This window comes from Copadichromis virginalis, linkage group LG8 (assembly GCF_057382275.1).
Source record: "Copadichromis virginalis isolate Kocher_CV1m ecotype Utaka linkage group LG8, C_Virginalis_male_GT1.1, whole genome shotgun sequence".
Lineage (NCBI taxonomy): Eukaryota > Metazoa > Chordata > Actinopteri > Cichliformes > Cichlidae > Copadichromis > Copadichromis virginalis.
This window is the reverse complement of record NC_140625.1, coordinates 28204594-28222160: the sequence shown is the minus strand read 5'-3', so window position 1 is coordinate 28222160 and position 17567 is coordinate 28204594. Positions and strand designations below refer to the sequence as shown.

The 17567-nt window shown below is 41.7% G+C and overlaps 3 protein-coding genes across 3 annotated transcripts in view; 1 reads left to right on the top strand and 2 right to left on the bottom strand.

Annotated features, from left to right (window-relative positions):
* Positions 1 to 952: 952 nt before the first annotated feature.
* LOC146703637 (serine/threonine-protein kinase pim-1-like) lies at positions 953 to 4144 on the bottom strand. The gene is made up of 9 exons (XM_085466930.1): positions 3564 to 4144; positions 3290 to 3460; positions 3030 to 3188; positions 2748 to 2842; positions 2604 to 2651; positions 2286 to 2507; positions 2013 to 2199; positions 1765 to 1914; positions 953 to 1618 (listed from the first exon to the last, which is right to left on the bottom strand). Exons 1-9 carry the CDS (start codon positions 3625 to 3627, stop codon positions 1527 to 1529), a joined length of 1188 nt encoding a protein of 395 aa, XP_085323056.1. The 5' UTR covers positions 3628 to 4144; the 3' UTR covers positions 953 to 1526.
* A 5592-nt stretch (positions 4145 to 9736) lies between these two features.
* LOC146703636 (S-adenosylmethionine synthase-like) lies at positions 9737 to 16707 on the top strand. The gene is made up of 9 exons (XM_085466928.1): positions 9737 to 9937; positions 11079 to 11156; positions 11659 to 11781; positions 11897 to 12009; positions 12113 to 12256; positions 12589 to 12807; positions 13019 to 13201; positions 13649 to 13782; positions 13880 to 16707. Exons 1-9 carry the CDS (start codon positions 9853 to 9855, stop codon positions 13980 to 13982), a joined length of 1182 nt encoding a protein of 393 aa, XP_085323054.1. The 5' UTR covers positions 9737 to 9852; the 3' UTR covers positions 13983 to 16707.
* Positions 16288 to 17567, bottom strand: part of LOC146703634 (transmembrane protein 150A-like) — a 34270-nt gene continuing 32990 nt past the window's right edge. The window contains exon 8 of the mRNA XM_085466929.1: positions 16288 to 16730. Within this exon, the coding sequence (XP_085323055.1) occupies positions 16486 to 16730 (245 nt within the window). The 3' untranslated portion in view covers positions 16288 to 16485. The remainder of the gene's footprint in view (positions 16731 to 17567) is intronic.

The window sequence follows — 17567 nt, the reverse complement described above, 5'->3', positions numbered from 1 at the left end:
CTGTTTCTTCGTTCTGCTTCATTCTTTTTTTATGTATTATTGAAGTATTGGATCGGGACTCGGTATCGGTAGATACTCAAAATCAAATGACTCAGACTCGAGGGCAAAAAAACATGATCAGCACATCCCTAATTGACACCTTGCTCGGACACTGAGTGGCAAATAGCAAAGATTGCAGATGAGTGCATTTAATGTTTTTGTCTTGTGTAGCCATTCTAAAGCTAAACAAAGGACAGGCTTTGTGTATAACCTGTGGTATGTAGCATACACATGTAATATAATAGAATTTTACACATCAGCTGAAACAAAACCTTCTTGGATGGTCTCGTCGATTAAACATAAATCCATTTCATTTGTTAGATAATTGCACTAAAATGCTGTAAAGAGCAAAAAACGCACAAACATTGTCAAGTGAACCAGTTCGCAGACTTCAGAAGGCACTCACAGCAGTTGTTGCTGTCACGATTGAACTTGAGCTAATGCAGTAAAATGAGACACTCCAAGACCTGATGGTAGAGAGATGAACCAGAGCATGACCTTCAATGCAGACTGCAGAGTTCACAAGTTGCTTAGCGGTCACATTAGGGTCAACTTTTGAGATAAGGACGGTGAGGTACGTTGTCCTCCCATCATGGTGAATTGTATGTGTGGATTACATAGATTTATGTTTTATAAGACATTAAACCTGCAGTGTTCCGGTCAGAAACAGCACTGGACCATTTTTGTGTTTGGGCGTTTCGTCCAAGTGAAGCAATGAAAACTCACAACTGCATTTCTTAGCATGACAGGACAGGATGATCACACTGACGTGTTTAAGACGGGAAATTCACACACTTTAACTTTCAAAGAAATTGTGATGCATTAGTACAAACAAATAATTATTATAATTATAACAAATTAAATCAATTTCAGTGAAAGGTTTATGTGATATAAGCAGACAGGCGATGCAGGATGAATTATTCAGATTTATTTATTAATTAACTGATAAATTTAGATTGTCCAATTACTGTTGCTGCTAATTCCCTGATTAATACATTTCTTTAGATTTGTCAAATTTTTTGGTTAAATTGATTCATGAATAATTAATTGATCACTGATCAATTAATTATTGATCAGTGCAGCAATACAGGTTGCTACTATGCACCTGTATTTATAACTCAGGTTCATAGTAGCAACTCTTTTTAACCCAGCACAAGCTCTCTAAGAAGACGAGGAAAAACTCCTCAAAAACTTGAGAAGAAACCTCGGGAAAGGCAATTCAAAGAGAGATCCCCTTTCCACGGATTGCTGGGGGTGGGTGGGGTATTTTCCATTTATGGACAGAAACCATGTATGGAAAAGACAATACATGGAAGTTCCACTTCGATCTCGTGGTTTTTGTGGGGTGCCTCTACAGGGGCAGGACTGTAAAAATGACATAATTGTTAAAAACATACACAGATATGTGACATGGCTTCAGAATTTGACCAAATACTTCTCTGTTAGAGCTTATGCTCTGTAACCCTGTTGTGCTTGGAGTCGATAAGTCATTTGAACCAGGGATGATTTCGAAGTTCCTCTAGGGTGAGGCGGTCTTCATTTTTGGCTGCCAGGCAACCTAACAGAAAACTCTCGCAGTCTGTTTGGAAATATAATAGAGGGTGGGGTTCACGTTTGTCATACAAAAATCGATATGTGCGTTACCGATACAGATAACACATTAAACAGAATTTTCTGTTTTGTAACGCAAATCACGACAGGTTAACGAATTAACATCTGGCTTACTTTCTGAAATATCAGTACGCTTCGAATACATGTTCTTGGAAGAGGTGATGTTGTGTAACAGCCTATCCATCACTCTGCCCAGCTGCAAAACTGTGATGCAATCGGCTTTGGTGGCGTTAAACAGCAAGTTTAGAGCCGGTGATTTTCTCCCTAAAATCCAAAGAGAAATTATTAATGGTAAGAAATGAATGTGGACACAAGGCGTGTGGGCAGGCAAGAACATGTAAACAATGAGGCTGATGACCTACCATTTCTTCGAGTGACTGCTTCTGGTGTAAAAAAGACTCCACAGCCAAAATCAATGTATTTGACACGCGGACGTGCTAAACGTTCAGCTGAGTTTTCAATTATAATATTGTCTGTCTTAATGTCTTGATGGAAAACACCCTTGGAGTGCATTTCAGTGGCTGCATCTACCAACTGTCTCATTATGACCTGACAGACAAACGAAAGATACATTAAAACCATAAGATCTAAATTATTCATAAAAGACAAATATTTTATTCTTGCTACTCACTGACCTTAATGTCGCTCTCACAAATCCTTTCTCTTCTGTTTGACAGGTAAACGTCCAAGTCTATGCCGTTTTTGCCCCCTTCAAAGACCATAATAAGTTCTTTTTCTAAGTCATACCAGTCGAGTAAAACTGGGGTCACATTGCTGCTTGTAGCCTCTGGTCCTGCCCCCACTTTTATCAGCAATGCCACCTCCAGAGGAATCTTGGTCATTCTACCATTAAGAAGCTTTAGAAACAGAACATCCGGGTCAGTTGTCAAACATTAGGCTGTTTGAGGTACATGCTGCCCGAAAAACAACCGAAAAAGACAAACATCTCATACCATTGGCTGGCGGTAGAGCGACTTCTGAGGAACATGTTTTATTACCACCTGCATTAAAGAGAAAATGTGTTTGAGAAAAAGCACGTAGAGAACAGGATGAACTACAAGAAAACATGCGTAAAGTGCACACATAAGAAGCCATACTGGGAAGTTGTCTTCTCTACGTTTTCCAAAGAACACTTCCCCATACTGTCCTTCACCCAGCATATCCTGCTCGTCATATTTTTCTTCAAAGTCCTCTACAGAGAGACAAAACAAACACGGGGTTGTGATTAGTTGCATGTAGGAAAGCTGACATCGTCTCATTTTACACATTCGTACAGGCTCTGTTGGAAGCTTCCTAGTGATTACCAGATGGATGCCAGCTAAATTCTGAGAGCTTGGGAAGGGGCTCTCGTTTAAGGTGTGATTTGAACTTTTTCTTACCTGTAGTGTGACCGTTGTATGTGCTAGGTAAAGGATCATCTGTCTCATAGATGGAGTTGTTAGACTCCTCCTGTGAGCTTGATGTCCTCCTCTTTTTACTGCGTGGTTCTTTTGTTCCATCGCTGCTCTTTTGTTTGCTGCTCTTCTTTCTGGAAGCAGCTGCATAAACAAAAATCAATTAGACCTCTGAACTCCACACAGGCCTACAGATGATCAGAAACTATAAAACAAAAAATAATCTCTGTGAATGTCTCACTTACACTTCTCAAAGAAAACATGGCTGGGGCCTGGGGTTGGACTTTCGCTGTCCTTTCGTGTTTTGGAAGCTTTTTCCAATCTCTCTGTGGAACCATCTTTTCTTTTGGAGCTCTTGATTCGCCCATCTGACGTCCTGTCCTCTATCCTGAAGGACCAGGGCTCAGTGTGGCGTTCTGCAGTTTGTAAAAAAATCTGTTTGTTACTGCTGAATCAAAGCACCTGAAGTAAAAGCCTGTAATTTAAGATGAATTGACAGGTAAAGGAGACTTCACTCACCTAGATATTTACTTACACCCACAGCACGTGGCGTAGCAAAGGTCGGCCAAGATTTTGACGACATATCGGAAACTGGTTCAAAATTGTTCTCCCTGGACTAAACTCACTTTTAACTATTTGATTTTGTATGTAGTTGGAACTTTGAAAGGTCCCTTTTTAAAACTGTTTTGATGACATCACGGAACTTAACATTCTAATATATGCAAACTGTCTCTGCGTGGCTACACAACATCAAATTAAATCACAACAAAGGAGTAACAAGCAGGAGCAGTCTTACAGTATAGGTCACATGTTTGTCAGCATACAGAAGTGAAGTGAGCTATTCTGTTCATTTAGAAAAATTAACGCCTGCTTTATTAAAAGAAAACCAATAAATATAAAAATAAAAGAATGCAGGAATAGAGACAAAGCCCAGATGTCCAAGTTTTGCAATGGGACATGAAAGCAGCTCAGGGAAGTTGACAGTGAGAAATTTGTCTCAAAAGCTCACCATGCTATCTGTGTGTATGAGGTGAAGCACATACATGTAAGGTTCTGTAAACCAGCGAGAGAGATGTTACATGAAGTTTTAGACATTTCTACGCACAGAAAGGTTTTTGAACGAGAAGCTTATCCAATTCGTGGAGCTGAGCTTAATAAATAGTGATTATTTATGCACAATTTATTTAGGTTTGGATATATGCATTTGTAAAATTGTTATACATGTGGTTAAATTGCTTCGTATTTGTGCGTGGACTGAAGCACGCGTTTTTGAGTCCTCCAAGATTACACACAAATCACTGCACACATTTTTAAATTTGGTCATTCAGTGTCCCACTTGTCATTCTGGATAGCCCTGACCAACACCCAACGCACAATAATGTCACGAAAGCATATTTTTGGTGATTAGTATCCCATAGCTACTAACTGTTATCCTTAAGCTAGTAATTAGCATTAACTAACGTCCCGATGCTAGTAACAATCATCCTTTTTGTGCCAATCACCAATAATTAGCATTTCTAGGGTAAACCTTTTCCCAAACTATTAAAACTACCCATATGGCAAAGAAATAGAAAAAACTTATAAAAGACTTGCGTCAGCTTTAGCTTGCTAGTGAATCATATAAGGCTTAATATGATTTACTCATGGGGCAGCACGGTGGCATGGTGGTTAGCACTGTTGCCGCACAGCAAGAAGGTCCTGAGTTCAATTCCAACATCAGGCCGGGATCTTTCTGTGTGGAGTTTGCATGTTCTCCCCGTGTTTGCGTGGGTTCTCTCCGGGTACTCCGGCTTCCTCCCACCGTCCAAAGACATGCAGCTTGTGGGGATAGGTTAATTGGATAACCCAAATTGTCACTAGGTATGAATGTGAGTGCGAATGGTTGTTTGTCCCTGTGTGTTAGCCTTGCGACAGACTGGCGACCTGTCCAGGGTGTACCCCGCCTCTTGCCCCATGACAGCTGGGATAGGCTCCAGCGCCCCCCGCGACCCTGAAAAGGATAAGCGGAAGTGAATGGATGGATGATTTACTCATGAAAGTGGCCACTTTCTCATTACTTTCATATATTGTTTTAGTAAGTATCCAAAACATACAAGTTTCATTTATATAAATGTTCAAGGGATCTTACATCTGTTTTCACTCTTGTATGCTTTTCATACAAGTTTCACACAAGACAGATACAAACCTTAGAAGATTTATATATATCTTTTCCATACTGACTGCATTTTTTTTTAATCCTGCCACCAGGGGAATGTTGGTCATTTTTCCCATTAAGAACATTCTGGTCAGTGTTCAAACATTACATGTACATGTTACAGGAAAAACAACAGGAAAAGACAAATCTCATCATTGGTAGGCAGTCGACTGCTGAGTAACATGTTTAACAACCTCCTGCATTATAGAGAAAATGTATTTTAGAAAAATCATGTACAAAATCGATGAACTAGAAGAACTGTAAAGTGAACAAATAAGAAGCCATACTTGCGTTTTCTAAAGATAGAACAAAACCTTGCTGCATCCACCCCTTCATATTTTTATTCAAAGTCTTCTGCAGAGAGACAAAACAAACACGGGGTCGTGATTAGTAAAGCTGACATTGTCTTAGCTTAGAAGGGGCTCTCTCGTTGCAGATTTTAACAATCTCTTACCAATCCTGTGATAAAATGGAAAAATCCACGCCGGGCATCGGTCTCATAGATGGAGTTGTTGGAGTCCTCCTGTGAGCTTGATGCCCTGCTCTTTTTATTGTGTAGTTCTTGTGTTCCATCACTGCTTGATTTTTATTTACTGGTCTTCTTTCTGAAAGCAGCTGCAAAAAAAAATATACATGTCTACAGATGATTATTTACTATAAATCAAAAAATAGTCACTTCAGTGTTGTCTGTCTGCCTTACCACTACATATTTCAAATACAACGAGGGTTTCTAGACAAAAACATGGCTGTGCCATGGGCTCCCCGGTGTCACCTATTGTAGCCAACCTTTACATGGAAGAAGTGGAAAGAAAGGCTCTTGGCTAAAGGGAGAGTACCCAGCCACTGGTACAGATATGTAGACGACATCTGGGTCAAAATCAAAACACAAGAAGTGGAATCCTTCACTGCGCACATTAACGCTGTGGATAAAAACATCAAGTTCACCAGGGAAGACACAAAGGACGACTGCTTGCCTTTCCTGGACTGCGCTGTGCACATTGAAGAGAACGGCAACCTCAACATTGAAGTTTACCGGAAGCCCACACACACGGACTAGTACCTCCTCTTTGACTCCCATCATCCTCTGGAACACAAACTTGGAGTCATTAGGACCCTACACCACCGGGCAGAACATGTTTCCTCTAAGCCTGAAGGGAAAAAGAAGGAACACACACGTGTAAAGGAAGCACTAAAAACATGTGGTTATCCTAACTGGGCGTTTATAAAGTCAGCAAAGATGCACAGAAAAGAAGACCAGACACCAGCGAGGGAGGATAAGAAGGACAGACGCAACAACATTGTCATCCCCTATGTAGCCGGTGTATCAGAAAAACTCAGGAGAGTTTTCTCCAAGCATGACATCCCGGTGCATTTCAGACCCAGCAACACGCTCAGACAGAAACTGGTTCACCCGAAAGACAAAACTCCTAAACACAAACTTAACAACGTGGTGTATGCTGTACAGTACAGCGAGGAATGCCCAGACCTCTACATTGGAGAGACCAAACAGCCACTTCACAAGCGCATGGCACAACACAGAAGAGCCACCTCCACAGGACAAGACTCAGAAGTCCATCTGCATCTTAAGGATAAAGGTCACTCTTTGAGGATGCCAGTGTTCACATTTTGGACAGAGAGGACAGATGGTTTGAAAGAGGAGTGAAAGAAGCATCTATGTCCACTGTGAGCGACCATCTTTGAACAGAGGCGGGGGTTTACGACACCAACTCTCTGCCATCTATAATCCAGTTCTGAGATCCTGTCACTACCCGATCTGTACCGGAAACCCGATCGGTACCCCGCATGCGCTAAAAGGTGTCTACTTCTGGTCGAAGCGTTTTACGATAGAACAGAGTATCTGTTAAGATGTTAAGAATAATAAGTATCTCGTAAAATGTTTCCAATAATGAAACATTTCAATATAATGTAGACAAAAACTAAAACTAAAAAGATAGTTACGGATCAGGACTCCCTGATCCTTACTGCGCATGTGAAAATTCTGACCATACAAATCGGGTCTACCCGATCCTTGCCACCTCCAGAGGAATCTTGGTCATTTCACCATTAACCCTAGAATACTATCGCTAAAAGTAGTAACACCATCACTAACGCCAGGTGATTTTATACCCAACAAAAAGTACTTCTCATCAAAATATGACAACACATGACAAATTAGAGTGGTCTTCTTTTTTTCTTCAACTGTGCCATGTCTAACAAAATGATGAGAATAAAAGAAAGAAAAATCTGTGTTGCTCTGGACTCCTCTGCAGAGCTGCAGTTTAAAAACTTTAAGCTGTGTTTAAAGTGTTTAAAAAACACTTTCTCCATAGCTTTCATCACTGGTAGATCTACAGTCTGAGGCTGGAGCCAAACAAACCTGCAATATTACAAAACCTGTTTTGATCAAGCTCACGAGCAGGATGAAGATTTGGGGAAGGAGGTACGGCTGCATGCAGGTTTACTGTAGCGGCTCAGTTCCATCAAAGGGTTTCCACTAATTTAAATATATTTAGCCAGCAGGGAGAAGCAGACTTACTTCTTTGTGCCTGCGTGTGATAAATCTTTCATGCCTTGCTCCAGAAAAACTACTTTGATACTCTGAGGTTGATGTGGAGTGTTGGATATGGAGCATCTCTTACTGCTCTCCTCATTGCTGTTGTGGTTTTCTGCTGTTTCAGGTTGGTTTTGACACCAGAAACCTTTTCATTAAAGGCTGAAAACGACCACATTGAAATGTCAGAATAAAACATTAAATATGCTTGTGAGAGTTTCCATGTTAGTGTAATTGTAATATATATATATTTACTTTATTTCTGCTGTAAATTTGGAGTTTTAAACAGAGCTGTATGAGAATTGACTCACTTTTGGAGGCAGCTTCAAGTGGCAACTAGAGGAACTGCAGTTTTTTGGCATTTGCGTTAGCTATTAAAAAACAAACAAACAAAAACACTTAAGCTAATGCTTGTTGATAATTGACTTTGGTTAATTGACTCATGTTGTTTGGATGAGCAGAGGTTCATAGCAAAGGCTGCAACCCACATCCTGCTCATTATGGGCAAAAATAGTCTGAGCATGCTCAAAATGTGCCCTCTTCTCAAAACAATAACGTTATAGCTGTCTATAAAATCCTTCCTGGGTTACACTGTCTCCCAGGTGTTTCAGCTGCAGTACAAAGCAGCAGTGACCTGCTTCACTTCTTCACTTCTGTTGTCTAACTTTTCCTGGTTGCTGGTGAGGGGCCTGTATCTGCACACTGTGCTGCTCTTCAACTTCATTCAAACCAGGAAGCTGCTGTGGATGTTGGCTGGGGTCATTTTGGTCATTTTAAATAATTTCTTTGTCAGACACAAGATTAAAGAGTAAACAACCACAAATATTATTAATCATACTATGATCAGCATTAAAGCATTAAAGTGCTGATTATGTTCAAGCTTAAAATGAAGTTCCTGAATCTCGTGACCAAAATCACGAGTGTTCAGATTATCTTTCTTTTGTTTTATGGACCACAGATAAACTTTGTGATCTTCCTGAACATCAGCAGCATCAGTTTTCAGAAGATGAAGAGCACCCACGTGAACCAAAGTGAGATATGTGTGTACATGTTACATGGGGTTATTGATTATCTTAACATCTGTTTTGTAGCCCCCCCCCCAACATGAGTGTTTTATATCTGTCTCCTGCTGATCTGCTGCCCTCTGTAGGAGACTCGTCCACTCTACTCGCCTCCTTATCCCTGTTTGGCTTCACCATGTTGTGTTCAGCACGTCACCATGGGTCCTTGACTCTACCTGGAGTTAGTTTTAAGCTCCTTCCAGGTAACGACCCAAAAAGTCCTAAAATATGTTGTCAGCTATTTACATTTTTCATGTTGTCTCAGGGTTTTACTGGAGTGTTGTACTGATTTCTAAATCGAGAGGTAACTTTGTTTTTTGCAAAAATGCATCTTCACAACATCAAGATTTGTCAAATGATCAGCAATAAAAAACATGACACTCTATTGATTGCATAAACTCAAAGAAAGACTAATGAGTATCGTGTGTTTTATAGCAACTTTGTATATTTTTATTCTTGGGGGGGCTAGCAGTCTAGTTCATTCATATTTTCATTCTTTTCATCATCTCTGTTTGTCTGAACTCGGAGTCGGCGAAGTGAAAAGGTCTCATTAGCAACTGCTTCATGTGTACACAGGCACGGACGCCCCATCAGAGACCTCAGGGGCCCCCAGGTACAAAGAAACAAAGGGCAGGCATGAATGGATAGGTGGAGGAGCCACACAGTAACCCTCTGATGAAATGAATTCCTCCTCTGCTCTCTGAGCCCGAGTTTGATGAGTGTGATAAAGTGAGACCATTCAGCACAGGGAGGGTTTAAAAAAGGTCTCCATGTTGAAAAAAGCATTCCCACCCTCCCCGTCTTCCTGTCTGAATGGCCTAACCCACATGGTTCACAGAGTGCCCTCCCCCCATGTGTATGTTGTCTTTTCCTATTATAGCGCAGAGTTATCCGGCTGCACGGCCATAGGACTCTGGTGTTGGATGGCACCCGGCCTGTGCGTGTTTCTGTAACAGCTTTCATCAGAAAGACTTCACTCCTTCAGTCTGCACAGCCCTCAGAATGAATTCCACAGTGAATGTGAGCGATGAGCATACTGCTCATGACTTCATGTTTACGTCCGAATCTGTGGGAGAGGGACATCCTGGTGAGTAGAGGAGTGCTGCTCATCATGTGAGAAACTGCTTTGAGCGCTTCAGTGATCATTGATGGTTTTGAGGAATGCGCAGAAGCCTGATCGGTGCTGCATAAAGTCTACTTTCGTGGAGCCACACGGTGCTGATTTGCAGAGGAGGAATCCTGGACTGAGAAAACTTCCACTTTAGTTCCAATATAAGCAGAACTTGTGTTTTAAGCTGAACATCTGATGAGTCACTTTTTTGTCATGAATAATTTTTACATCTGCAGCTGCTGCTGGAGCCATTTTTGTGGTGCAGACATGTGACGTATGTTCTGTTAGGAAAAATGTGTCTTCGGCATAATATAAATTATGTCATTTATAAAGTAAATAGTGCAGCTTTGCATCTTTTCTTTAATTTTCTAACAAGTGCATGTTTAATGCACTGCAGATGTTTAGCTTGATCCCACCAGGAAGTGGTTGAAGAGCAGATTTAACCTCATCACACTTTGCATTTTTACAATTCTGCAGAACGCAACATGTGAGCATCATGTAAAATAATCAGGATAACAGCTAGATTTTATAACATCTTTGCTGATGTGTAAAAATGGTGCTGGTTCACAGATAATCCCTTATATCAGGTGAGTTTTGAAGACGTGTGCAGTGAAAGTGTCAGCAAATATAATTCATTTAAAATTACACATAAACATGTGCTTTAAATGTAAATGTGTAGTTAAAACAGCAGCAAACCAAACTTTACAGATGGGGAAAATCCATGTTTGTAATTTAAAAAAAACAAACAAACATGAAAGTTTCACCAACAATAAGCCGATAATATAATATTTCTACATTTTTAAGGGTGGTGTAAAAAATGTTCATCATAAAGCAGGAGAGTAAATTGAAGTTACAGAAGCTTCAGTGCCGTAGTGCTGATACAGTTTGGGAGTGCTTTGATGATGGAGTTAGAGTGTACCGTGTCACGCTGGTGTGTATTCACCAAATCAAGGCTATTCATAGTCCTGTAACTGCCAGAGGGAACGGGGTGATATTTTCAGGCTCTGCCCAGATCAGGAATCTGGCATGTGCAGTAAAACGATCGCACGACAGACCGAACCAGCACACATGCAGATATTTATGCCTTTTAGACTTCTCCTTATTCTATTTTTTCCAGATAAGATATGTGACCAGATCAGTGATGCTGTGCTGGACGCTCACCTGAGGCAAGACCCTGATGCTAAGGTGGCTTGTGGTGAGTTTGAGTTTTTGTCCACCAGAGGGAAGCAACACACAGGGAAGAGGGACATTTAAGATGGATGCAAATGGTAATAGTGTCCATGACATTGGTTAAGTGAGACATTAAAAAAGGAGGGTGGGTTGCAAACAGGCTTGCATTTTCTTTTGACTGTAGTGGGAAAAAAATCGCCCATCAGAATATGTCATGTAATAAATGCAGGTGTGATAAGATAAAGCTTCCCACACCTCAGCATCTTTTGTTTGTATTTCTTTAAATTATATGTCTATTTTTAGTTTATGGAATGAAAAAGACGATATCGCTGGTTCTGCTGCAGGAAAACTCCGTGAAATATTCATTAACAGCAGTGATCCTGACAAAAGAACATCACTTCCCAAGCAATTCAATTCACTTTAATCCAGGACACCAGCAGTATTACATCAATAGTCAGGAAGGACATTCACATCTGATGGCATGAATACACATATGCAGTGTGATGTCCTGTGTGTGGATGAAACAGAGACGGTGTGTAAGACGGGCATGGTGCTGCTCTGTGGGGAGATCACGTCTCGAGCCAACGTGGACTACCAGAGAGTGGTGAGAGAAGTCATCCAGCATATTGGTTACGATGACTCGCAGAAAGGTGAGTGAAGTTTTTAACGTTTTGGCTGTAACTTCATCTACACTGGGATTCCAGGGAGGAGAAATGCTTTCAAACGAAAACATCCCTTTACTTCTTTTTCCTCTGTTTTTCCAAGGATTTGACTATAAGACCTGTAACGTGCTGGTAGCCCTGGAGCAGCAGTCACCTGACATCGCTCAGGGAGTTCATATCGATCGCACGGAGAGCGAAATCGGAGCTGGAGACCAGGTCATCTGAGCGCTTACATTTCAATTCTGGACTGAAACACCAGTTTTTTCTTCTTCAGAATATAAAGTGCTGCTCTTTGACTGTACTCGTGCTGCGTGGACAGGGTCTGATGTTTGGATACGCCACAGATGAGACAGAGGAGTGCATGCCCCTCACCATAGTCCTCGCCCACAAACTCAACGCTAAGATGGCCGAGCTGAGACGAAATGGGACGGTCCCCTGGCTCCGCCCAGACTCAAAGACACAGGTGAGGTCAGAGTAGAAAACTGTGTAGACATGCCTGAACCTGCAGTGTGAGGCAGCCAGGGTGGCATACTTAATGGCATGTTTGTTGTGGAGAAGAAAGCTGAAGATGCTTCCATGAATCCCCACGAATGAGGTCCAGCAGCCTTCATTCAACTCTTCATGTCAGCTTTGTTGGGCTCTGCTTTAACAGTGTTATTTGTGAAGTAGATTCAGTAGAAGTAGCTCCCTCGTGTGACACACCCGAGTCTCGTTAAATCAAAGTAAAAGGACTAAAAGTGGCAATGCATATTGTTTTGCTACAATAACATTAACATAATGTTCACCTTTCCGTAGGTAACAGTTCATTACGCCCAGGAAAATGGCGCTGTGATCCCCAAAAGAGTGCACACTGTGGTGATCTCCGTGCAGCACGATGATAACGTGTGTGTGGAGGAGCAGAAGAAGGTGCTGAAGGAAAAGGTCATCAAAGCCGTGGTGCCTTCACGCTACCTGGACGAGGACACCATCTATCACCTGCAGCCCAGCGGACGCTTTGTGATTGGAGGGCCGCAGGTAAAGAGCCGAGAACATTCGAAGTCCCCGAATACTGTTTACGTTGATGTCACGCAGCATGAGGATGCTGGCAGTGGCTTTTAGTGCACAGCTCAAATATGATGGGGTTCAAATCTAATTTCATAGTTTCAAAGTTTAAAAACAAATAATGTAGTGAAGATCTTGCTTGCTTGTGTGCTGTGTGGATATAAATCTTTGTGATTTCTCTCAGGGTGATGCAGGAGTGACGGGCAGGAAAGTCATTGTGGACACGTACGGTGGTTGGGGGGCCCACGGGGGCGGAGCTTTCTCTGGAAAGGACTACACCAAGGTGGACCGCTCGGCCGCCTACGCTGCACGCTGGGTGGCAAAATCTCTGGTGAAGGCCCAGCTGTGCAGGCGGGTACTGGTGCAGGTGAGACCTCGTTCCAGTTTAATCTTCTCCAAAAGGTTTCTGAGATGTGTGCAGGATGAAAAGGCTCAGAAGTCTGTTTTCTGAGTCCTTTTATGTAAATCATTCTTTTGGATTTTTGTGGGACTCATTTTTCTACATATTTAAGGTGGAAGCTGTTATGCTTGTCATTACTTTGCGGTTCAAACCTTCTGCTTGTGAGGGGAAACAATCAAAAGGCTTAAATAGAGAGGGATGGTGGTGCACCAAGGTCCAATTAAAAGTAAATTAGAATGGTTTTAAACTGTGAATCAAGGAGTTAGTTTCTCCTTCTTTTGGACTTTATAAATAAATAATAATAAAATAATTGTGGAAAACCCAGCAGTACGTGGCACTATCACCAGTGGTATCACCATCATCACGGTGGTGATAAAACAACATGTTCATTAATCACATGCTGTGTTTTTCCAGGTGGCGTATGCGATTGGAGTGGCCCACCCGCTCTCCATCTCCCTGTTCACCTACGGCTCCTCTCCAAAGAGCGAGAAGGAGCTTCTGCAGATCGTCAATAAAAACTTTGACCTCAGACCTGGAGTCATAGTCAGGTCAGGGTTGCACCCACACCACCGCCTCAGTGTTTTATAATCTCTGTCCAAATCTGTTAGACTGTACTGAATCTATCTCGACTGCTTGCTGCTGCAGAGACCTGGACCTAAAGAGACCAATCTACCAGAAGACTGCATGCTACGGACACTTTGGCAGGAAGGAGTTTCCCTGGGAGGTCCCGAAGAACCTCAACTTCTAGTGTGTGTGTGTGTGTGTGTGTGTGTGTGTGTGTGTGTGTGTGTGTGGTGGAGTCCATATGGCCTTTGTTCATTGGTCTGAGTCTGAGGTGTGGGTGGGTCAGAGGTGTTCCAGCTGTAGGTGACAAAGTCCCTAAATGACAACTCTGAAGCATGAGAGATATTTACACTTTAAATCTAAACTGTTAAAGAAAAAAATAAACTGAGTGGATGACCAAATTTTAAAGGAGAAAAACCGTGCATGGGTCATGTCTTAAGCGTTTCAGTGAGTTTTTGAAGAGCCTGTGGGGATTCTGCACGTTTGAGGTTTTCTCGCGCTCGTTTATGACTATTTCAGTGACAAACTCTGACAGTCAGCTAAACCTCTTTGAATAATTTTTATCACAAGCGTCTCAGTTTTGCCTGGATAAAAATGAACTTCCATCCACCCAATTAAGGGTCACTGGGGGGCTGGAGCCTTTTCCAGCTACTATAGGGCGAGAAGCACGGACAACACATTGAACTCACATTCACATCTATAGACAATTTAGAGTCACCACGTAACCCAACTCTACTACCTGCATGTCTTTGGACTGTGGGAGAACGCCGCAGTATGCAGAGAGAACCCACGCAGACACAGGGAGAACGTGAAACAGCCAGATGGTGGATTTAACTCAAGACATTCGGGCTGTGAGGCCACCGTGCTCCCCTGTAAAGGAATTTATTTAACATGAACAACAACACACGTCTACCAAAGACGGATGACGTCAGAGGACATGGAAGTAGACAGTCTGAACTGCATCAGCTGATGACACCCTCACATCAGCTGATTTTTGTTTTTAAAAGACAACTTTAGAAGTCAAAATGACTCCGAAGCGTCTTTAAACCATACATAAAAACAATTTTTTTTAATCAACTTGCTATCAGGGGTGGGAAGGTGTACTAGTATCTGCTGCTCTTGGCACTTCCCAAGGTTTAGCCAACTTTCCCCTACATGGCTTGGATGTGGCATCCTGCTCCTGTTACATTGCATGGAAAACACCAAAATGATTTTGATGAGAGTTTGAGGTTAAAAGAACAGAAGCTGAATAATCTTAAAACTTTTCTGCAGGTGTATAAACTTTTCCTCAGGCTTCATGCAGTTTAGTACGATAACGTGAGGTTTTTAATGAGATGCAGACGACCAAAGATGAAATCCAAATGTCCCAGAGAGGCTTCATAGGTTAGCATTTATTAAAGTTTAAAGTTAAGATTTTTCTTCCTGCATGCTTACCAGAATATATATTTTTTTACTATCAGTGTAGAATTTTTTTGTTCGTTTGTTTTTCTGTTAGATACAGATGGGTACAAATTAGGGAAAAGAAACAAAACACTAAGTTACTTTGGCCACCGTGTGGCGCCAAAGGAGCTCCGATGCGCGTTGGTTTTGCTTCAGAACTCTGCAGGAGGGATGGAACAGTTCTTCTAAATGCCAGTCATCATTTTGGTCTTTTAATATGCGTTGATACAAAATTTCACAATTTCTGGTATTCATCTCATCAAACCAATATGTCTTCTGCATGGGAGCCTTTTCAGTTTCATCAGGATGGAAATGTTTATTCAATCAGAACAACTTTGTACTGATTTGCAGTGAAGCTTTCCTCTAAACAGACCTCGAGGATCTTTACAGTTTAAAGCTCAATAAACCTGAGTCAGTGGATTCCTGTATATCTAAAGCTAACCACAACCCGTTATGTGTGCACACACTGCATCATTTCATATTAACTGTTTTATTGTTTTACTTTCAGTGTACATTCTAAGAAATACAATTTGAATAAAGTATTTCCGCGTATGATGAAATTAAAGATGTTAAACATATCAATGTTTCACCTTCATAGTTTGGTCCCATTAAAGAGAAATTATACAGCATTTTTTTGGGCAATGAGCTGAAATGAGAAACAACAAAAGACAAAACAAAACTGAGCTTATCTGGGAAATATGAGAGAGCTACATGGGCAATGTTGCCTTAAACAGTTGCACCAAGTGTTGAAATTCAGCTTAGAATAACATTTACATCTTTAAGCTACTTTGATAGGAGAGGCTAGTTGTCGCACATGAAGCCCACCTGCTGTCTGATGTTTGTGGAAACCCTCATCTTGCGGCGGAGGTATGGAGAGAAACCTGATTGTGTAACAAAACTTCCTGAGTAGAAACAATGCAAGGCTCCAGGACTGACGGCGCGCAGCGAGGAGCGACATCTGAGGCACTTTCAGAGACCGATTGTTACTCTGAGACAATTAAACCAAACATTAAGGACTGTGGGTGTGCTCGTGTGTGTTTCTTTGTTGGTGTTTGTGTTCGCACAGGCATTGTTGGTTTTGTGCAACGCTTTGCAGGACAGAAGTCTGTCAGTCTTTGGTCACTGCTGAGGAGAGCAGCTTTGGCACTTTGTAGTAGTGAGTGTGGTGATATGCAGGGTGCAGCATCCAGGCTCTAGACTCTGTTACTCTTTCACCTCCAGTTTTTCTCAAACACACCATAGTTAAGTCACAGGATCGATAAGCTCTCTGGCTGGTGGTGGCCGGCTCCGCCGACCTCTGTCTTGTGGTCAGAGGTGGAAAAGCTCTGCATCGCCCCGCCTTTGGAGAGCACCATCAGGGTGTTCCCCGACATGCCCCCAAACTCAAAGGCAAAAGTCCCGTAGAAGAACATGATGATCGAGCAGTAGATCCACTCAAAGATGGCGGAGGCGTGCTGCAGGGCATAGCTCTCCTGGCAGAAAAAAACCCCACCTGGTGATCAGAGGGTTAAGGCGAGCAACGGCTGCACAGTGGTTCAGTTTGACATTGTTTTTATTGCTCACGTACTGAGATGTACTGGTCGCTACTTTGAATTCGGTCCTGTGCTGTTAATATTAAGATGGCTTCACCATCACATTGACCTGTGGTCAAACCTGACCCTCTAACACAAAGGCCCACCTTAAAAAAAGTGATGGTTTACCTTTACCATTAACAGCCAGTAAAAGGTTTCCTGTGTCTGAATGCAAGCCTCACATAGACTCCAATCAATACCATCCATACATTGATGACCTGCCTTTTAAAGGTGCATTGCAGATGTTTTATCCCTAAATGTTTCCTTACAGACTTGACAGCAATAAACTCATCAGACACATAATCTTCATGACCAAAAACTCCAAGTGAGCATTTGGTTTCAGTCATGTTTGTAAGGCTGTAAGGCTGTGTGCTCTCCAGCAGGGGGCAATGCAACATACCATACATTATAAATGTGCTGGATTTTAAACACTATAAAGAGCGACAGTCACGTGTGCAGACAGACAAGAAATTAGTTTTATACTAATGTGCTGATTTATTGCAAAAAGCTGAGTTTCTCAGGATTTATGCACAAACAAAGCCAGTTATTGTGAAGCAAAATGACCCTTTTCTCCCTAATATATCCCTGCAACCCATTCATGCTGTTTTAAAGGTTTGATTAGCTACAAATGCATCTTTTAGTAAATTTAGGGGAACAAACTGTGTTATGTATAATGGATCATAAAGTAACTACTAAAGTGCTACCACACTTACAATTATGTCATTAAATATGTTAAAAAAAGGTCTTAAATTCTCTTC